At 45.4% G+C, this 23,015-nt stretch overlaps 1 protein-coding gene across 2 annotated transcripts in view; it reads left to right on the top strand.

The window, feature by feature from the left end:
- MED6 (mediator complex subunit 6) overlaps positions 1–20,532 on the top strand; it is a 30,636-nt gene extending 10,104 nt beyond the window's left edge. For both annotated transcript variants that reach the window (XM_024218810.2, XM_024218811.2), the window contains 5 exons: positions 12,103–12,185; positions 13,585–13,693; positions 14,381–14,496; positions 19,358–19,385; positions 20,042–20,532. In XM_024218810.2, coding sequence (XP_024074578.1) covers positions 12,103–12,185; positions 13,585–13,693; positions 14,381–14,496; positions 19,358–19,385; positions 20,042–20,172 — 467 coding nt within the window. In that variant the 3' untranslated portion in view covers positions 20,173–20,532. The remainder of the gene's footprint in view (positions 1–12,102; positions 12,186–13,584; positions 13,694–14,380; positions 14,497–19,357; positions 19,386–20,041) is intronic.
- Positions 20,533–23,015: the final 2,483 nt, after the last annotated feature.

Below are 23,015 nucleotides of genomic sequence, written 5' to 3'. Positions count from 1 at the left end.
ATTTGATTAGACATAAAATCAAAGTCCTAACTATTTGGGGTCATTAAAGATTCCATGGCACTTTAAGTGAGAGTAGAGATATTACCACTGTGCCATGTCTAAATTCCAGTTGGGATAACTGCATTCTGTCTCCCTATTACATACAGTTGGATTCAGTATTCTTCATATCTTATCCTAAATTGACTTGTTGTGTTCTTGTGAATTGTTAAAAAGTTTCCACATTTCAGAACAGAGTGAAATGTGTTCTGTATTTACTGTACATAATCTGTAAAGCTCTTTTGGATCTTTTAGATTAAATGATAATGTAGTAATATAAGGTTTTATTTTTGTTCTAATGAGAAAGGGCTTTTGTAATGGACTCATACCTTTCTAGTGCTGCTCCTAATTTGCTTGGTTTCTGGCAGTGGCCTTAGTGTATTATATTCATATTGGAAAAGAGCACCCGACTGCTTCTTAGATTAGATTGAATTTAAAATCTAAATTGAACCTAGGTGTTAAAGGTGTGTGCCATAGCCCAATGTATCACTTCACTGCTTCTCTTGTTCCTTAATATCCAACTTTTTAAAATCTGGAGTGGAGTTATGGATTTTACGGTATAAACATTCAGACTTCAGCGGTGTAATTTGATCATTCACTGTAGGGAGTTTAGAAGAGAATGATTTAATAATACTCTTTTCAGTTTGTGCAAGATTTCGTAGTTAAATTGCTTAGTTCCCTGCCTTGGATGTTATCCATATTTTGGTAGCTTGGCACAGATTTTAGAATCTTAAAGGCAGATCAGTTAAAGAAGAGAGTCCTACCTCCCCTGTGCTTATGAGTTTCAGAATAGGTAATCAGTACTCTCATGGGATTGCAGAAGCGTAAGTTTCATACTTTCCACTTTTAAAAGTACCTTGTCAAAGTATTTTGGGCCCAGAGTTTGATCTTTGTTAAAATGGTTATTATCTGGTGGATGATGTCCTCTTGACTCTAAATATTGTTTAAGGAGAAATATCAGTTGCTAATTTATTTGTAGTGTTGTTGTAGCTGTGTTGGTCCCAGGATACGAGTGAGACAAGGTAGATGAGTTAATATCTTTTATTGGACCAACTTCTGTTGGTGAAAGAGACAACCTTTCTAGCTACACCATGCAGACCAGAAGAAGAATTCTGTGTAGCTGAAAAGCTTCTCTCTTTCATCTACAGAAGTTGGTCGCCCACCTTGTCTCTCTCAGTTGCTTAGTTAGAAACACAAGCATTGCTGCACTGGGACAGGCTAATGAAACATCAAATCTGGAACTCTGGCAAAAAAATAAATAAAAGATCATGCAGCTGACTATGGTGAGTTCTTCCTGACCTCATTAGGTGGTCAGTTTGTGCCCTGAAGCATGAGAACAGAGAGTCCTTATAATTTTATCCTAGTTACTGAATCTACAAATGCTATTCTTACTCCTGGGTCTGATTCTTTAAGGAAACATTTTGTGCTATTTACCTCAGTTATATCCGACTGTAGGAATTCCATAGGTTAAATGATACTCTGGCTGCGTCTGTTATCATAGTAGGACTATGAGGATAGCTATGGGAGCTAGCATTGCCCTCCTTGTCATTGTGCCTGTGGCAGGTACTCCAGAGAAGGAGCCCACCAAAGTTCCTCCTTCCTCTCTAAACTAGCTCTGTGCATTGATCATCTCCCTCCTCCCGGAACCATCTCTCACTTCACAAACTAGCTGAGAGCATTTGATTACCCTCATCTCCCAAACTGATTCAGACTCTCCACACTGGCTCTGGGGCAGTAGATGATAATCAAAAACAAACAGAAATTTGTTATAATGGAAGTAGGGATTGAACTCCCTCCCTGCTAGAATGTAGCTTTATCACTAATCCCAGTGCAACAGGGGCTACTGGGTGGAGTGCACTTTCATCAGCAACAAGAGTAGAAAGCAGGAATAATAGAGACCACAATGCTAGAGTGGATGGAAACAGCTGACCAGCACACATTAACATTGCACTGCCCAGGACACCACAGCAAACCTCTACACTTATGAAAAGTGCAATTTGGTCTTTAACAGCTATGCAGACCAATCAGAGCTGCAGTTTCTGAGGCCTGGTCTACACTACGAGTTTAGGTCGACTTTAGCCGCGTTAAATCGAATTTAGCCTGGACACGTTCACACGATGAAGCCCTTTCTTTCGACTTAAAGGGCCCTTTAAACCGGTTTCTTTACTCCACCTCCGAGGGGATTAGCGATAAAATCGGCCTTAGGGGGTCGGAATTGGGTTAGTGTGGACGGAATTCGACGTTATTGGCCTCCGGGAGCTATCCCACAGTGCTTCATTGTGACCGCTCTGGACAGCACTCTCAACTCAGATGCACTGGCCAGGTACACAGGAAAAGCCCCGCGAACGTTTGAATTTCATTTCCTGTTTGCTGAGCGTGGAGAGCACAGGTGACCACGCAGAGCTCATCAGCACAGGTAACCGTGATGGAGTCCCAGGATCGCAAAAGAGCTCCAGCATGGACAGAACGGGAGGTACGGGATCTGCTCGCCATATGGGGAGATGAATCAGTGCTGGCTGAACTCCGAAGCAGTAAACGAAATGGCAAAGTATTAGAAAAGGTCTCCAAGGCCATGAAGGACAGAGGCCATAACAGGGACGCACAGCAGTGCCGCGTGAAAATTAAGGAGCTAAGGCAAGCCTACCACAAAGCCAGAGAAGCAAACGGAAGGTCCAGGGCTGAGCCGCAAACCTGCCGCTTCTACGCGGAGCTGCATGCCATTCTAGGGGGTGCAGCCACCACTACCCCAACCGTGTGCTATGAGTCCCTCACTGGAGAAACACACAGGGAAGCGGGTTCGGGGTACGAGGAAGATGAGGATGAAGATAATGTAAATAGCTCACAGCAGCAAGGAAGCGGAGAAACCGGTTTCCCCAACAGCCAGGATATGTTTATCACCCTGGACCTGGAACCAGTAACCCCCGAACTCACCCAAGACCCTGGGGGCACACAGGGGACCTCTGGTGAGTGTACCTTTGTAAATATTACACTTGTTTTAAAAGCAAGCGTGTTTAATGATTAATGATTAATTTGCCCTGGCAATCGCGGCCAGTACAGCTACTGGAAAAGTCTGTTAACATGTATGGGGATGGATCGGAAATCCTCCAGGGACATCTCCAGAAAGCTCTCCTTCATGTACTCCCAAAGCCTTTGCAAAAGGTTTCTGGGGAGGGCTGCCTTATCCTGTCCGCCATGGTAGGACACTTTACCACGCCAGGCCAGTAGCACGTAGTCTGGAATCATTGCATAACAAAGCATGGCAGCGTATGGTCCCGGTGTTTGCTGGCATGCAGACAACATCCATTCCTTATCGCTCTTTGTTATCCTCAGGAGAGTGATATCATTCACGGTCACCTGGTTGAAATGGGGCAATTTTATTAAGGGGACATTCAGAGGTGCCCGTTCCTGCTCTGCTGAACAGAAATATTCCCCGCTGTTAGCCACGCGGTGGGGGGGAGGGGTGAAGTGATCATCCCAGAGAATTGGGTGTGTGGGGGAGGGGAGTTAGTTGGGTTTGTGCTGCATGTTAACCCTGAAACCGCAGCCCCTCCTTTTACATTGCAAACCCATTGTAAATGGCCAACCCAACGGGTACTTGGTATGGTTAATGAGAGCAGTACTGTTTGAAACCATCTCCACATGTTAAGAAGGTTAAAAAAGCCAAAAGACTGTGTCTTACCATGGCTGCCTGCAAGCTGAAATCTGTGGCCTGGCACTGCGTGAGTGATCTCTCACACCAAACCGGCAGGCCCTCAATATAAGAGGAAAAATGCGACCTTGTAAATGTAACGAAAGCACATGTGCTGTGTGATGTGAACAGAACTACAGACTACCTCCCACGCTGACAGAGCACAGCAGAATGCGTGGAGGCAGTCAATTACAGATTATAGAAAAGCCCAATATGAGCGAGAGGAGAGGTGGCGTGCTGAATCGCGGGCTGAAGAGCAGAGGTGGCGTGCTGAATCGCGGGCTGAAGATGAGAGGTGGCGTCAGCTTGCACACAGAAGGCAAGAGTCGATGCTCCGGCTGCTGGAGCATCAAACTGATATGCTGCAGCGTATGGTTGAGCTGCAGGAAAGGCAGCAGGAGCAGAGACCGCCGCTACAGCCCCTGTGTAACTAACAGCCCTCCTCCCCAAGTCCCATTGCCTCCTCACCCAGACGCCCAAGAACACGGTGGGGGGGCCTCCGGCCACCCAGTCACTCCACCCTAGATGATTTCCCGAGCAATAAGTGTTAAAGTTTTAAAGTTTTAAACTGCAGTGTGTCCTTTTCCTTCCCTCCTCCCCCACCCATCCCGGGCTACCTTTGCAATTATCCCCCTAGTTGTGTGATGAATTAATAAAGAATGCATGAATGTGAAGTAACAATGACTTTATTGCCTCTGCAAGTGGAGCTTGAAGGGGGGAGGGCAGGGGAGGGTGGGGTGGCTGGTTTACAGGGAAGTAGAGTTAACCGGGTGGGTGGGGGGGTGGAGATTTCATCAAGGAGAAACAAACAGAAGTTTCACACCGTAGCCTGGCCAGTCACAAAACTCGTTTTCAAAGCTTCTCTGATGCGCACCGCGCCATGCTGTGCTGCTCTAACCGCCCTGGTGTCTGGCTGCGCGTAATCAGCGGCCAGGCGATTTGCCTCTACCTCCCACCCCGCCATAAATGTCTCCCCCTTACTCTCACAGATATTGTGGAGCGCACAGCAAGCAGCAATAACAATGGGGATATTCTTTTCGCTAAGGTCTGAGCGAGTCAGTAAGCTGCGCCAGCGCGCTTTTAAACGCCCAAATGCACATTCCACCACCATTCGGCACTTGCTCAGCCTGTAGTTGAACAGGTCCTGACTCTTGTCCAGGCTGCCTGTGTACGGCTTCATGAGCCATGGCATTAAGGGGTAGGCTGGGTCCCCAAGGATCACGATAGGCATTTCAACATCCCCAACGGTTATTTTCTGGTCCGGGAAGAAAGTCCCTTCCTCCAGCTTTTGAAACAGAACAGAGTGCCTGAAGACACGAGCATCATGTACCCTTCCCGGCCAGCCCACGTTGATGTCGGTGAAACGTCCCTTGTGATCCACCAGGGCTTGCAGCAGCATTGAAAAGTACCCCTTGCGGTTTATGTACTCGGTGGCTTGGTGCTCCGGTGCCAAGATAGGGATATGGGTTCCGTCTATGGCCCCACCACAGTTTGGGAATCCCATTGCAGCAAAGCCATCCACTATGGCCTGCACGTTTCCCAGAGTCACTACCCTTGATATCACCAGGTCTCTCATTGCCCTGGCAACTTGGATCACAGCAGCCCCCACAGTAGATTTGCCCACTCCAAATTGATTCCCGACTGACCGGTAGCTGTCTGGCGTTGCAAGCTTCCACAGGGCTATCGCCACTCGCTTCTCAACTGTGAGGGCTGCTCTCATCCTGGTATTCTGGCGCTTCAGGGCAGGGGAAAGCAAGTCACAAAGTTCCATGAAAGTGCCCTTAGGCATGCGAAAGTTTCGCAGCCACTGGGAATCGTCCCACACCTGCAGCACGATGCGGTCCCACCAGTCTGTGCTTGTTTCCCGGGCCCAGAATCGGCGTTCCACGGCATCAACCTGCCCCAGGAACACCATGATTTCCACATTGCTGGGGCCTGTGCCTTGGTCTAGGTCCATGTCCATTTCCTCATCACTCTCGTCGCCGCGCTGCAATCGCCTCCTCCTCGGCTGGTCCTGGTTTTGCTTTGGCATGTCCTGGCTCTGCATATACTCCAGGACAATGCGCGTGGTGTTCATAGTGCTCATAATTGCCGCGGTGATCTGAGCGGGCTCCATGATCCCAGTGCTAGCTATGGCGTCTGGTCTGAAAAAAGGCGCGAAACTAGTATCTGAAGGACCAGGGGAAGGAGGGAGGGAGGGAGGGAGGGGCGAGTGACGACATGGCGTACAGGTAGAGGGAATTAAAATCAAGAAAGGTGGCTTTGCATCAGGGAGAAACACAAACAACTGTCACACAGAATGCCCCCCCCCTCCCCGAGATTGAACTCCAAAGCCTGGGTTTAGCAGGCCGTTGATTTGACGGAGGGAGGGGGGAAGGAAATGAATACAGAACAAATCTATTTTTTACATCTTAAGACGACGGTGCAGCATGACTGATAGCCCTCGGCATCTTCTGGGTGCTTGGCAGCAAATACTGGGCGCTTGGCAGTTAGCCTTCAGGCCTATTGCACGATCTGATACCCACTGCAGTATGACGACGATGGATACCAGTCGTAATATACTATCTACTGCCAAAAGGCAAGGGGTTGCTGCTGTGTAGCAATGTAGCCCCATGTCTGCCAGCACCCAGATCGCCCTCGGCCTCTTCTGGGTGCTTAGCAGAAAATACTGGGCGCTTGGCAGAAAATAGCATACTACGACTGATAGCCATCATTGTCAAGACAGTTCGATAGGACAGAGCATGTCTGCCCAGGTGCCCATGATTGACAGCCACTGCTGTACGACGAGGACGGTTACCAGTCGTAATAAACCATCTACTGCCAAAAGGCAAAAGGTAAGGGGCTGGTGCAATGCAGTCCTACGGCTGCCAGCCCCACAGCTACCAGCACCCAGATCGCCGATGAAGGCTACCAGTCATGCTGCACCGTCTACCGCCAAACGGCAGTTAGCTGCTGCTGCTGTGTAGCAATGCAGTCCCACGTCTGCCGGCACCCGGATGACATATGGTGACGGTGAGCTGAGCTGAGCGGGCTCCATGCTTGCCGTGGTATGTTGTCTGCACAGGTAACCCAGGTAAAAAGGCGCGAATCTATTGTTTGCCGTTGCTGTGACGGAGGGGGAGGGGCCTGACGACATGTACCCAGAACCCCCCGCGGCACTGTTTTGCATCATTCGGGCATTGGGATCTCAACCCATAATTCCAATGGGCGGCGGAGACTGCGGGAACTGTGGGATAGCTACCCATAGTGCAATGCGCCGGAAGTCGACGCTAGCCTCGGTACTGTGGACGCGGTCCGCCGACGTAATGCACTTAGAGCATTTTATGTGGGGACACACACAATCGGCTGTATACAACCGATTTCTATAAAACCGGCTTCTATTAATTCGATCTAATGTCGTAGTGTAGACATACCCTAAGATTCTTGCATCTTAAACTACATGACATTTATTTAACCCTGTCAGAATTGGAACCTCTGGCCAGGGAAAAGTGTTTATTTCAATCCTTATTCTTGGACCACTGAATTGTCTTTTCTCCTGATCTAAAAGGGAAATTCTGCACAATATTTCTTTAAGGCAGGCCCCTTTCATTTATTTTCTTGCTGCTGTAACTTCAGAAGCCATCATGGATGGGGGGAGAATGAAAGGCAAAAGAACAGCTTTAGAGACCCATTGTTGCAGCCCTATGGTTCCAAGGAAAGGGATGAACTTTCATGTTTGTCTTCTTGGTACCATAAAGAATGGTAAGTTCTGAATTTCTCCCAGTCAGAAGAGCCATAGGAAGCCAAAAAAAGCAGCTGTAAAGAAATGTGCTGCTTTTGTACTTTAGAAAATGAAGTGCTTTTTGGCTTAATGTTTTGGGACAAGAAAACCAGAGATCTACATTCACTTTTATTTCCTACTATTTTTTCACTGGAGTTGTGAACATAAGAACTGCCAGGCTCAGTCAGACCAATGGTCCATGTAGCCCAGTATTCTGTCTTCCGACAGTGGCCAATGCCAGGTGCTTCAGAGGGAATGAAGAGAACAGGCAACCATCGAGTGATCCATCCCCTGTCATCCGCTCCCAGCTTGTGGCAGTCAGAGGCTAGGAACACCCAGAGCATGGGGTTGTATCCCTGATCATCTTGGCTAATCGCCATTGATGGACTTATCCTCCAGGAATTTATATAATTCTTTTTTTGAACACTGTTATAGTTTTGGCCTTCACAACATCCACTGGCAACGAGTTCCACAGGTTGACTGTGCGTTGTGTGAAGAACTTCCTTATGTTTGTTTTAAACCTGCTGCCTATTAATTTCATTTGGTGACCCCTGGTTCTTGTGTTATATGAAGGAGTAAATAACACTTCCTTATTCACTTTCTTCACACCATTCATGATTTTATAGACTCTATCATAGCCCCCCCCTTAGTCATCCCTTTTCCAAGATGAAAAGTCCCAGAGTTTTAATCTCTCCTCAGATGGAAGCTGTTCCATACCCTTCATCTTTTTTGTTGCCCTTCTCTGTACCTTTTCCAATTCTAATGTCTTTTTTGAGATGTAGTGACCAGAACTGCATGTAGTATTCAAGGTGTGGGCATGCCATGAATTTATATAGTGGCATTATGATATTTTCTCTCTTATTATCTATCCCTTTCCTAATGGTTCCTAACATTCTGTTAGCTTTTTTGACTGCTGCTGCACACTGAGCAGATATTTTCAGAAAACTATCCATGATCACTCCAAGATCTTTCTTGAGTGGTAAAAGCTAATTTAGATCCCATCATTTTGTTGGGATTATGTTTTCCAACGTGCATTACTTTGCATTTTTCAACATTGAATTTCGTCTGCCATTTTGTTGCAATTACGGGTGAGGGGTAAACATTCACCTGTGATGGAATAGCAATGGGGGGAATGGAGCAATTCAGAGGGTGAGTTGCTCTCCTGTTGCTTCCTCCAAATTAGCACCTGAGCAAACAGCTCAGTGTGACATCTGCATAGAGATACTGAGGAGGAGCTGCTGCCCCATTCTTTGCCCCTAAGAACTTTGGTGCAACAGCCTGAGCCCTGCCCAACAGTCCTGAACCCTCAGTGATCTGTTACCTTGGGTGAGTGACTAGGGTTCATATAGCAAGGGCACCAGCTGAGTCCTGGGGTTCCAGAGGAATAATAAGTGTTGAGAAAGATGGAGGAACTGGAACAAACACGGACAAGGGTCAGGGCCTTGGGAGGGATTGACTCTCATGTCATCACTGCGACTATGACACTGTGCTAAGGCTAACGTTATTTAAAGGTAGTTGTGCTGTCTGGGCTTGTCTGCACGAGGTGGGTAGGGGTTAACCCGCAGCTTTTTGATGAGCGTCAAGTAACATGCGGTAGTCGTAAGGATTAGCGGGGGTGAGCTGGATAGTAATCCCCCCTACAACCTGTTTAAGGCTAACCTAACTCTGGGATGACTTTACAGTGAGGCGAGTGACTAGGAAGCAAAAAATGCCCTTATTCAAAAAGGCAAAGAGCAGAACAGCAAAATACGCAATGCAGATATTCACCAAGATGGTCCTCCCCAGAAGTGCTGCAGGAATGGAAGGGAGTTGTGAGCTACTCCTGTGGGGTAACCATGAAGCTGTTCCTCATTAATGTCCAGACAAATGTGGAGCAATTTCTCAGTCATAGATTTTGCTTTATCTCCCCTGTAGACATGGTGAAAGTGCAGAGAAAAACCGGGTTCTGCAATGACTGTCTGAAACATTCAGTGTTATCAGTTGTTATCTATGGGTATGTTTACAGTGCAACACCCCCTTCACTTCCCCCCCTCCACACCCCGCAGAGCAAGTCTCAAAGACTGGGTCAAATTGTTTCGGGTTCGCAGGGCTCAAGCTACAGGGCTAAAAATAGCTGTGTAGACATTCCTGCTCGGGCTGGAGCCCAAGTGCTGAAACCCAGCAAAGTGGGAGGGTCCTGGAGCCTAGCTCCAGCCTGAACTCAAACATCTACACTGCTATTTTTAGCCCTGCCGGTTGAGCCCTGCAAGCTAGAGTCAGTTGACCCAAGCTCTGAGACTTGCTGCTGTGGGGTGTTTTGTTGAAGTGTAGAGGCACCCTGGATGAGCCTGTGAAAAGGCATTAGGAGCTTTGCTATCCCTATGGTAAAGCTTTTGTACTGTAATGTGTTACAGGGCTTTTATTACCTCAGCAGGAGCTGTGGTCTTTGTAAATTTATGGGTCTGCAGTGTCCATGTATACCTCATGTAAACTGAGAATACGAACCAAATTTCTTTTCCTGTAACCAGTATCTCAATAAACTTCTGAATTTTGCACAAAATACCGTTTTCATTATTCAGTTCTGCCGCAGAAGGGGGCAGGGTAGAGGCTGTGGCTGTGCCATGCTGCTGGCCACCATTGTGAACTGGCCAACGGGGTTTTTGGGAGGAGTGGAGTGTTTGCTGGGTAGGGAAAGGGAAACAAAAATAGGTAAATGGGCATGTGCACTCTATGGCATGGGCCTAAAAATGGCCACTAGCCGGAGCTTTAGCATGAGACAGACTGGTTGCCCAGTTGGAGCAGCCACCATTTTGGAAATGTATATGGGGATGCTGAATGGACAGCGTGGGGGGAGAAAGGAGGGCAGGTGGCGAGCCTCAGACTTAGGCTCCTAGCTCACATCTGCCTACAATGCCTCTGGTCATGGGGCACCCGGAACAGAAGGTAGCATGTCAGTATAGCACAATTGTAAAGAGAGATACTTACACGTTGAGATTCCCTCCATAAGATCTGCCTCCTCAGTCCTGGTCTGAGTTGCTGCCTGGGACTTGGGGTTGGTTGCTGCAGGGCAGGAATCAGGCCCACCTTCTACTGGCTGGTTTCAGGGTCCTGAGTCCTGAAAAGATCCTGGCTTTCCCAGGAAATCTCTACACTGGCCTCGTCATGCTCATCCCCTGATGAGCCTTGCTTGTTGCTCTCAGGAGAGAGGGGAGTGGGCAGCAGACTTCACAACTTTCCTAGGTGTGGTGGTTATGTAGATGTTTAAAATCCTGTCCAACTCCTCAAAAAAAAGGACAGGTTATATGTCCCTTGCCAGATGCTTTCCCTGGCATCTCTGATGTTAATACAAGTCCTCCTGAGCTGTTTGTTCATTATCTGGCATTGGTTGGCATCCCAGTAATGATCTGTTTGTGACATATGCTTAGCAATTTCCACAACGAGATCTTTATTCCGGTGGCTGGCCATAAGAGCTTTTAGCATCGATGCTTCTCCCCAGATGGCCATGAGATCCAGGGTCTCAGCATGGCTCCAAGCAGCTCCTTCAGGCATGTTGTAGGACTTCTGGAGTAATATCACGGTAATAGTGATATTCTCAAATCCAGGGAAATGGGCAAAATTTGGCCCTATGCCAGCTTTAAATGGGGGAGGGGGCATCTGGTTAACTTGACACCAGAGCAGGAGAGGGCACACATGTAAACAGACAGATCAGTGACGGTCGCCTGCAAAGCAGTGTGGGATAGCTGTTGGAGGACTGCCAAAGCAGTGCTCAGCAGCATTACGTGCACACAAACAATACACCAAACTAACTCTATTTGCAGCAAAGTTAGTGCACTTTGCAAGAGGACTCCAGAGTTTGAGGTAAATAAAGTTAGTGTGTTATAACGGATTGTCTCGTATTTGCAAGCATTTTCAAACTGGATTATCTTGACTTAATCTGGTTTAAACCTCCTGTGTAGACAAGCCCTGTGTATGCCCCACAACTTCAAAAAACAACAAAGAAACCTTGTTCGACAGTCAGATTAAAGAATGCTGTTCAAACCCTGAAGGGATCATCTCCAACCTGGTTTAGCTGTAGTGGACAGGGCTTTGCAAGGTTTGTTGCAGAACCATATTAGTTGGGTCTCCCAGGAAAACCCACAGTACAAGGCCTGAGTCCCAAAAGGTAAGTGTTTGCAGAGTGAGGCATTTTCAAGCAGTAATGCTGGGGAGGTCAGAGTGAAAGTTAGGAATGATTGGTTCCTATATCATAGCTTATTGTTTGGTTTCCTTAAATGGCAAAGCACATTTGAACTTTGTCCAGGACTGCTAGTCTGGGTGCTCTCATGTGATACTGAAAACAGTTTAACTTTCTGTTAGTTGTGTTTCTGACAGTGGAACAGGAATATAAACTGATGCTTCCTTGTTATAAAATGAGCTTAATATTTTCCCTACCTCACAGGTGTAGTGTGAGGCTTAACTAATTTTTGTAAAGTGCTTTGCTATACTTGGAGGAAAAGCCTGAAAGTTCAAATTGTCCTGACCAGGTGAAACAGGTAAAAAACAAGTCCACTATGTGACCAGTGAAATTAAACAACTTTGTCCCTTGTTCACCCAGAGCTCTACTTATTGACTAAATTGATACTATGTTCCTTATTTACAGTCATCCCATTAGCTGATTACTATATTATTGCTGGAGTGATTTATCAGGCACCTGATTTGGGATCTGTCATAAACTCCAGAGTGGTAAGTGTTTCTACTATGCATTTGGTTGATATAAAACAGTTATCAGTTCATATCCTGCTTTTCTTTACATTGTTCTCCCAACCCAATTCAAGAAATTTCCTCTCTGTTTGCCTCCATTTTGGGAAAAGGAGATGTGTGTTAAATTTATTAATCTTATTTGGGTTATTGCTGATTATGTACTATATTTATTGTATTACTTTTTAAACCTACCTTTGTACTTTTGAATAATTTAAGCACTATGCCCAGATGTACAGACACTCTTAATCTATGTATTATATAATTTTAACATTAGCTTTAATAAAATAAGATGACTAATCCAGTTTTTTATAACCACAATTTGTTAAACCCTCTTCTTCCCTGCCCGGTCCTTCTCACCCCCCTTTCTTTCAATGTCTCTCCTCCCTTACTTTTTCTTTCTATTTAGCAGATCCCCTCTGAATTAACCTTCCCCTCACCAAAAAATAAACAAATTGTGGAACTAACATGCTGTTTGCTGCCATTGCATTGATCACTCTGCTCTGCTTGTGTGTTCTACCCCTTCCCCTACCCTGTATCTGTTTTTTCTGTTTTAAACTGTAAGTTCTTCAGGGCAGGGACTGTCTACTACTTTGTGTGTGTACAGCACTTAGCACACTGGGACCCCATTCTTGGTTGGTTCTTAGTCACTAGTGTAATAATTTATTACTATTAAAAAATGCACTGTATACCGAGTACTCTACTTTTGCAATGAAAGTGAAATGTTCCCAGAAGAGTGTAGTGTGCCTTAATAGCTCTGACAGGCTGTTAGGGATGGAAGAATCTTAATGGTTGAAAAAAAAGAGAGAGATTAAATTTTAAAATACTCAGAGGGACAATGTCAGGCTTAAAATTACTAAAGAAATCTTTTAATTTAAGTTGCTAATTTAACTGAAAGATGTTAAAATGGAATTTACATTTCACTATTGGTGCTGTTGGCACTTTTATTATCTTGGATACTAAAACTAAAATGGTCATTTTCACTTTCTGTTTTTCATGCCCTAGTATAAGGCTGCAATACTTGTGTTGGATAGAAATATTTTTGCAAACTGTTCTCAAGGAATACAAAAATCACAAACATATTTCTGTTCATACTAGGCTTTGTAAAAGTCTCTCTTATAAACAAAATCTAAATGTTATTTCAAATAGCAACTGTAAAATAATTGGCTGATGGAGGGAAAAGCTACTTTAATGGTAAAACTACATTCCATAGTAGTTCACAAACTTGGTTAACTTTTTACCAACATACAATAGTTTTGCATGTTACACTCTATCAGTCACTATTTATGTAACAGTATCCAGGCATAGAATTGGCTGTTTGTTTATATTATATATTACTCTGTTAAATTCCTGAACATTTTCTTATGTTGACTTCTTCTGAAAGCTCACTGCAGTGCATGGAATTCAATCTGCTTTTGATGAAGCCATGTCATACTGCCGATATCACCCTTCCAAAGGCTACTGGTGGCATTTCAAAGACCAGGAGGAACGAGGTATGATGCCTGGGCCCTCAGTGCATTAAGCAACTCTCCTTTTCTTTGGACTTAATACTTAAATTTTTAGCTAAGGTTTACTTTAGCATCCATAACTCCTATAACAAGTGTTCCTTCTAATTTTTCCTACGCATGTGTGGAATGAATTTCATTATGTGCACCAATATGGAGGTGATGTGTGATTCTGGCTGGGGGTGCGGGCTCTGGGGTGGGGCCGGTGATGAGGGACTCAGGGTTGGGGTGGGGGGAGGGTTGAGGGCTCCGGCTGGGGGTCCGGGCTCTGGGGTGGGGCCACGGATGAGGGGTTTGGGGTGCAGGCTGCCCCAAGGCTATGGCAGGGAGAGAGGAATTCCCCCCAGTTCTCTCTCCCCGCAGCAGCACCTGGGCTGGGGGTGGGAGGGGTGCCTCTCCCCACTGCGGCAGGGCTGGGGCTGCGGCTGCAGGATAGGCACTTCTCCTCCATCCGTGGCAGGTCCGGGGCTGGGCTGGGTTGGGGCAGGGGTGCCTCTCTCTCGTCCACGGTGGGGCCAAACTCGGTTGGGGCAGGGGCGCCTCTCCCCCCCCATCCGCGGCGGGGCCAAACCAGAAAGAACAACCCTCTCCAGGATCAAAGAACAGATAAAAGAGAACTAGAACATCCATCATTTGATGTGATGTTGCATTTCAGCCTCTGTATATGATTTGCAGATAAAGCCAAACCAAAAGCCAAGAAGAAGGAAGAACCAAGCTCTATTTTCCAGAGGCAGCGGGTGGATGCTTTGCTTCTAGACCTGAGACAAAAATTTCCACCCAGATTTGTTCAGGTAATAGTCATTTGTGTCTGCAGTGTTACTTCGGCATACACATCAGGGCTCCTCAGGTGGACAGCTTGTGGGACTTCACTGTATTTGGTGGAACGGTAGCATTGGTTGGAATAGGAACTTTGAAAACAACAGGTTCTCTTAATGCAGAATGTAGAGGAGGATTCCCTAGCATAGGTGAAGGAGTTACCCAGAAGTGTGCACTGTAGCCTTGCAAAATTGCCATGAAAATTTACTAACTCAAGTGGATCAGGGTTTATCTCATCAGGTGTCAGACCCTGCTGCTGCCTCAGTTTTCCCATTACCACAGCCAAACAAAACTGATGTTTTGTATTTACCGTCACCTTCTGGGGACTGGTTTGTTGGAACATAAAATCGCTCGACCAGAAATTCTCAGCCTTCTTCTCAGGGCCGGCTCCAGGCACCAGCCGAGCAAGCTGGTGCTTGGGGCAGCAGCTTGTAGGAGGCGGCATTCCGCCCAATCCTAGGGCGGCACGGCCACTTTTTTTTTGTTATTGTTGTTATTCCGCTCCGGCCGCCCTGTAGGGGGCAGCAGCGTGGAGGACGGGAGCGCCCTGCAGCAAGCCCGGCAGGGCAGCCCGCGTCCTTCCCTCCCCGCCGACTGGAGCGGAGCCCTCCTGGCAGGGGGCACGGTGGGAGGGGCTGCGTGGCAGCGACCCGCTGAAGCCCTGGCCATCCCCCTTCTCTTTCTCCCCCCGCTAGCCAGGGCACATCTGCAGCGCAGGGAGTCCTCCTGCACCCTGGCTCTGGCTGCGCCACAGGTTTTTGGGGTTTTTTTTTGCTTTGCTGTTCTGGCCGCTGCGGTTTTTTCTTTTTTTTTTTTGCTTGGGGCGGCCAGAAAGCCAGAGCCGGCCCTGCTTCTTCTAGAGGCTCACTAGTTCATTATGCCCCTCTTGGGCTCAGCAGTCCATTATGCCCCTATCAAGAGTGTTGCTCCTGCCCCTCACTGCAGGTTTCTCCAGTCTGGCCTTTTTCTCTCACTGCTATGGAGGACTTCTTGGATCACCTGCAGGAGCTTCCCTGCAGGGCTCTCTTGCTCTCCCTGACCCTCTCCCTGGGTTGTAAGGAGAGTATCTCTGTGTAATAGCAGCTCACACAACCTCCCTGCTCCTTTGTCTCTCCCTTAACTCAGTAAGCTCATTGAACTCAGGCTATCCCTATTATCTCCCAGCATGCTCCAGTCATGAACTGACTCATTCCATTCATTCGGGAAGGTGGATTTAGCCTGGCACAAGAGCAGTGAGCCCCAGTCTCTTTCCAGGGCCAGCTCCCCCTGTTATACCAAGATAAAAATCTACTCACCCACTCTTTACCAAGATGTCTGATGGGGAAAGAACTAACAAATGCAATTTATTTGCCTGTTGGGGGGAAAAAATTACTCTCCTTCACAAATAGAACTTCTGCGGAGCTGGCATTGTGTATGCAATTGTTGATTTAAAGGGACATGGTAAACATTTCATGAAAGCTGGTGATTCAATAGTTGGCATTCTTCCCTCTGAGTTAGTATTGAACCAGTATCTCAGCAGTGTGCTGGAAGCCCTGCACTGGTGGAGGAAACTACCCTTGCTTGGATTAAATGTAAAGTAGGTGTCCTTCTAGTCAGACACTTTTTTTGGAAGGTACACATTGTTAGCCCCACCAGGCTGACCAAATTCCATTGTGAATAAATACATGCCCCACATATTTGTAGTGGATTCTTCTTCTCTTCCTATCCTAAGCTGTCATTGCCACCTTCCACTTCAGAAGTGGCTGCATTTCATCTGTTGGTGAAGTCATTCCTGTAAGGAACTCTGGGATCTTTTGTGATGAAATGCCCTATAGCAGCAGTTCTCAACCTGCAGGCTGCATGTGGCCCAGCTGTGTGCTAAAAAATATTCAAAATTTGCCGCTCTGGTCTGGCGGGGGTGAGGCTGGCTCAAGGGGAGACAGCATCTGGCAGCCTGCTGGAGCGCTCCTGCCAGCAGAGGGCTGGTGAGTGCCACAGGAGGGCAGAGGGCAGTAGAGTGGATCCTTTGGCAGGTTTGGGGGGTGGGGCTCTGGGCAGTGAGGTGGTGGGGCGTGCTGGAAACTAGGGGCTTACGGGGGCCTCCAGGTTTTAGGTGGGGCTCTGTTCCTGGCCCTGTGCCGGGGGTCCTGGTTGCCCAGCCCCAGGTGGTGGGTCCCGGGGTCCAGCTGTTGGCTGCTTAGCCCCACGCAGCGGGGTCCAGATCCCAGCTACTGGCTGCCTGGCCCCATATGGTGGGGTGCCGGGTCCAGGGATGCCAGCTGCCCAGCCCCACACAGCAGGGTCTGGGGTCTGGCTGCCAGGCCCAGGGCGCCGCTCCTGGCCCCGCTCTCTGGAGGGTCTCTGGGCAGGGGGTGCTGTGCATAGGGTAATGTGAGAGATTTTAGGGGGGGCACGCTGTGGTTCTCAACCTGTGGCCCATATAACACAATGTGGACCGCATATGTGGCTCACTATGATAAATAGGTTGAGAACCACTGATCCATAGAGATATAAGGACACACTATTAAATACAACAGTTCAGGCCCAAAATTTGACCCATTGTTAAAATAGTTAGGTGGGGAATCATCCTTTGGATTCTACATGCCTGTTTATTCCCCTTCTTAAGCCCACCACTCAGTCACCAAGAAATTACAAAAAAGATAGTGTTTCTGTAAGATCTAAAAATAAAATCCTTTGACATCAACAGATAAAGGCATTCTGTAAGTGCACGGTCTCTTGCAAAAGGTCGATAAGTATCCCCTACACCAAGGGATAAACTAATGTCAGAAAAGTCAAATAACTTGTCCAATGTCAAACAGCAAACCAGAGACAGTCAGGGATGGAAGATAAATGTTCTGTCTCCCAGTCTGTTGTTCTAACTACTACACATGATGCCTCCCAGGGTCAATATTTAGCACTGTTGTGCTTCAGCTGTTGTCCCTGCAACAGCAGATTCCAAATTGTATTCCCAAAGCTGTTCTGAAATAATATTATTGAGGCACAAATTAGTAAGGAAATGCACAGTGCAAATTGACTTTCCTGACTCAATAAAATATATTTAAATGTCCAAGGCTGTGGGTGAGCTGTTGCCATTATGCACTCGGCTATTTTGCCTACAGTCTCTGCAAGGGCTAGTTTCTAACTAATTATTATAAAACATTCTGGAATACTTTGAATAAGGCAAGCACTAGGTCAGACCATATTCTAATCTACTTCCAAATTCAAATACCTTCCGACACCATTGGCGAAAAATCAGTGTTTGCTCAGTGGAAAAGGACATCATTGGTAGGGAACTGCATTTTAAATTCTTAACTATTTAAATAGAATAATACCTTCATGGCACCTGACATCCAAATGTCTAAGTATTTTACAAAAATTCACTACACCATACGTGACAGGTTTCAGAGTGGTAGCCATGTTAGTCTGTATCAGCAAAAACAACGAGGAGTCCTTGTGGCACCTTAGAGACTAACAAATTTATTTGGGCATAAGCCCAAATAAACTCCTTAGTCTCTAAGGTGCCACAAGGACTCCTCGTTGTTTTTACACCATATGTGTGAGGCAGGTAATAGGATACACAGGGATCACTTCAACCACAACTGAAGTATAGCCACTTCTGGAGTGGGATGCAACTCAGTTGCAACAATGCTGTGCAACATTTTACGTCAAGAAATGAAGAATATTGACCCTGCCCATTGCTTTACTGGTTCATCTGATCAGATCACTGCAAAGAGCGGCAAGACTGCAGGCAAATTACAGAAAAAAATTTATTACAGTCATAGTGCAGGCTTGAGTAGAGAGAGAGCATAATTCATGTGCGATGTCCTATGGACTTTGGTATCCAGGTACCGAAATCCAATTCTTGTTTGAACAGCAGCAAGACACCTTAAAAAAAAGTATATATTGAACCATTGTTACACTGAAAGGTGCTAATGGCTGCCATCAGGTGAATCGAGGGTCCAAGACAATCACAGACCATGTTAAAGCCAATGGGTATGCTACACACTGTTTCAGGTTCAACAGAAAGAGCAATCAGGCCCCATGGTGGAGAGCGCCCAGGGCAATATGTTGCATGGCAGGTCAGAGTTAAGCCATGTGAACTGAGTGGTTTCACTGATTGCAGACGCAGAGGCTGGGGTATTGTTTTGCAGGGTGCGTGTGTTTTGGAGGAGAAAAAGCAGCATAAGGAGTAGTGAGAGGAAGCACAAGGGGAGAGGTTGCTGGCATGGCAGACTTGGGGATTTCTGAGCAAGGAAACTGCCTGCTGTTTATTTCTATTGTGTTCATGGAAACAGGACTTTGTGTATATTTTTTGTAAATAAATAAGATTACACCAAAAGCATACCTGACTTGTATCACTGACTTATCATCCTAGTGGAAACTACCCTGCAAAGTCCCAAATATTAGCTAACTGCCTGGGCCAAAAGGGTAGCTCTAGAATCAAATGGTCTTAATTAATTTCCTGTTCTTTACAAAATTAGATTATCTTTTGCACTGCTGGATTTGCAGACCTTTTGAGCCATATTTTACAGCCAAGGAAAACAGGCATTAGTGACTGGGAGGAGATAAGGTTCTTTGCATGACTGGAGAATAAAACATTTTATTTTTGTGTGCTATTAATTTTACATACAGATTAGAATTTAATTAGTGCTTCTGGAAGACTTGCTCGTCACTCTTCTCTTGTTTGACATCCCCATAATTTTCCCATTCACGTGAGGCCTACCCTTGTTGATATCCCTCAGAACCCCTCTTACTAGAAGTATTCTACAGCGAAAGATGATATTTTAGTCAATGCTAGGAAGGATAATAATAACAAAGCTCCAGTTCATCTGACTTTCTTTTCTTCTTTTTTGATAGCAAAAGCCTGGAGAAAAGCCCATCGCAGGTAAGAGATCTCACATTATCACTAGATTTTAAAAAGGACCCCAAATCCAGGTGTGATATAGGTTCAGTTGTGAGGCTGAACTAACTAATGGGCTCACTCCTGCTGCTGCTGAAATTGTTGGGAGTTTTGTCATTGACTAATATGAGAGCAAAATCAGGCTCAATATGGGCCTAATTTTGCAAGGTGCCAGATGGAACTTCACCTCTGTGCTTAGGCTGTAAGATGTTCCATCCCATCCCTTACCCTCTGGAGACTATCCCCTGTGCAAGAGGCCCCACCCCTCTAAGGGAACTGTTGAGCCAAGAGGCCACAAAACAGGAGATGCTCTTGGGGAGACCAATGGCCAGGTTGATTCTGCATCCTGGTGATTTTGCACCAGGGCCATTGCAGCAGGGCTGCAAGCTAGGGCACATCGAGGACTGCCTGAGGGGGTTGTGCTGGTGTTCAGCAATGTCAGAATAGGGGAACTGCAAGCTGCTTTCCCTTCCCAGTCCCTGTACCATGGCAGCCCTGAATGTCTCCTGCACAAGTATTGACTGGCTTCTATTCTCTTAAAGTCCATTATCTTTTCAAAACAACCTGAAAAGAATTTGAAAAAAAATGTAAAACTCTCAAAGCTGAGTTATAATTTATTTTGATGGTTGTTTTTTATTAAGTGGATCAGATCAAGAAGGAGCCAGAACCAGCCCCTGAAGCTATAAAGCCAGAGGAGAAGGAGACTGTAAAGAATGCCCAACAGAGTGCTGGCACTAAAGGGCCCCCAGAGAAACGGATGAGACTCCAGTGAAGGGATGGACAATTCCATATCTAGATGATTCAACGTCTGGAGAAGAATTTGCAAGTGACTCCTGCTTCCCCCTTATCTGTATTTGAACATTTAGGATTGTGACACTGCAGGATTTAAAGCCCCTTGCAACAGCTTCTTCTCTCAGCAGAAACCTATTAAAAAGCTGCCAATGGAAAGACTTGAGCTGCACCGGGAGGGTTTTTTTCAGCCTTCTCCCCATTTTGGATGTTAGCTTCTGACTGAATTTCACATTAATGCATTTTGCAACTTCCTTATAAAACCCCATTTATTTTCATGTCCTCTGGTAGTTGTGTTTTCTATGTAAAAAGAGGAACTTTTTAATAAAAAGTTGTACACCAACATTTGGCTGTTGAAGTGCCTTTCTTGCTTACTCTCTTGATTACCTATGAAATGGTTACTGAATATGCTATGTGTGCTGGTAGTAGATTTCACTTGAATGTCAGGGTATACCATGATATTATGCATGTTAACCTTTCTTGAGGAAGGTGAGTTTCCTATGGCATTAAAGGATTTACGCTGTCTGCGATAAATTGCTGTGCCTGTTAGAAGGCTGGGATACAGATCAAAAGTTTGATAACTGACAGGGCTGAATCCATGTAATTGGATGTCAACCTTCAGTTAGCTCTCAGATTCTTTTAAAATATTTTTAGCCTTCATACTTATCATGCCATCCCATTTCACTTAAAGAAAAATAATTTTTAAACCATCTGGTGCTAAGAAATAGTCACTGGCCTGTGTCTCTCATTTGTTTGGATAGAGCCGTCCTTAATCTCTCACTCTTCTTGGTCTTTACTTAAGATTGTTTTCATTTAGTGGATCACTCTAGCTGTTTTTTGAGAGGGAAAAGATTTTCCAGCTTCTTTTCTTCTTCCTACTCTCCTAGTTTTCTTACAGTGTAGTTGACAAGATGCTAAACAGCAGAAAAGCAAGGACAAGTGCCCTAAATAATGGACAAAGTTTAAATGTCTCTAATGCAGGCTAGAGTGTGCTTGGATGGACTGTAGTGTCAGACTCCCTCTCTCAGCTCTAGGCTATCAGAGGTATGTGACGCTGTGTCAATAACTGATGATCAGTTTTGATTGGGTAGCAGTGAAATAATGGAAAATATTTAGGATCATATGACACTGTCTTGGCCCATATGATTTTGTCTGGTAATATAAGGTTTTAATATTCAATATGTTAGAAAATATATGGAAATATAGCTGCATTGTTGATATAGCTGTAGATATAAAATTGGAATGTTGATATATATGGGTGGTAGTTGGGCCAAATTCATTGCTAGCTTAACTCCATTCAACCTGGGTTGAGTTTGGTCTGTTACACTTACTAACATAATCTTTTTTTTTTTTCTCTTTAACATATGGATATTTCAAACTAGCACGAGCTTCTAATTAAAATGATAGAACTAATGCTAAAGAGGAGAGAATAGGTTTGTCTCAGCATCCTGCTGAGAAGTGCTGAGCATTTTCAACTCTTCTCTGAAACCAGTGGGAAATCAATACTCAACACCTCACAGAAGCAAATCATAAATACTACCGTGAACTGGGCAAGCTAGCTGTGATTATGCACCAAGATTATCCATCATTTAATTAAAACGATGGGAACAAATTTGAAAGACAGAAGAGGGAGGCACCGTATATGTAGAATTGATGATGGTTGTGGTAGTGTTACAAGTTTGGGTAGACTGTATTATGGCTTCTGGCAATAAATCCTGAATAGCACAGTAAGCCCTCGTGTATTCTATTTTACACTTTATATTTTTGTCCTTCCCCCATCTTCATTTCCCATTTTTCCACTTCTAAATACATTAGTTACTATGGAAACAATATAATTAGTATGGGTGGAGCTTACTGACAACCACAAGCTCAGAATACAGTTCATTTTATATCATGGTTTGGGATGTAGATTGTGGATATTAATGGAGTTTGATTTTTCCTGCCTCTGTGTGGTATAAATAAATGTATATTCTATCTATCTGGATTTATCACATTCCTCTTTTATTTACCTATTTGCTTTGGTTCTACTATAGACAGATTGCTCTTGGCAGCTTTTGAATCCCATCATATAATGTAAATCTCTGTATTGTATCAATGTAAACAAATTACAGTAAATTTTTAAGGCTTTTATATTCATTGCCAGCACCCAAAGATGGTGAGGTTATGATTTGGCTTGAAAGCTGCACTGTAACATATAATGGTCCAGTAAAAGCCATCCTGTAATACTGGGGAATTGCCCTATGAATGACTTGCCCTGTTTGCCTGCAGCAATATAAGTAAGTTAGGATAAGGGCTGGTACAGCTGTTAAGCTACTGTGGGCTTGCTTGATCTCCAGTGGAAAGACGGCCCCCTTAATTAAAACAAAATTAACAGGCAAGAGTGGGTCAGTTTTCATCATGGCTAAAGGTTAAAACCAAGGTACCTCAAGATTACATACTACGTATTGTTGATAATGATCTGGAAGAGGGGCAAGTAATGAGGTACCAAAATCTGCAGATGACACAAGGTTATTTGTTAGGACCAGAGAGGTCTATGAGGAACTTCAGAGAAACTTAACCAAGCTAGGTGTATGGGCAACACACTGGTAAGTGAAGTTCGGTGTTGATAAATACAAATAAAGCACATTGGAGGGGGGCAACTAACTCATACACATAGCAAGGATCTAAATTAACTATCAACTGAGAAAAGGAAGCTTGGCATCACTGTAGACAGCCTAATGTACAGCTGCAGTCAAAAAAGATGTTCAGCTGCATAAGGAATGGGATAGAAAACAGTACTGAAAAATCATAATGCTATCATATAAATGATGTGCCTCATCTGGAATA

Source organism: Terrapene carolina, unplaced genomic scaffold (assembly GCF_002925995.2).
Source record: "Terrapene carolina triunguis isolate 2854851 unplaced genomic scaffold, T_m_triunguis-2.0 Scaffold96, whole genome shotgun sequence".
Classification (NCBI taxonomy): domain Eukaryota; kingdom Metazoa; phylum Chordata; order Testudines; family Emydidae; genus Terrapene; species Terrapene triunguis.
This window is presented reverse-complemented; position numbering and strand designations above follow the sequence as displayed.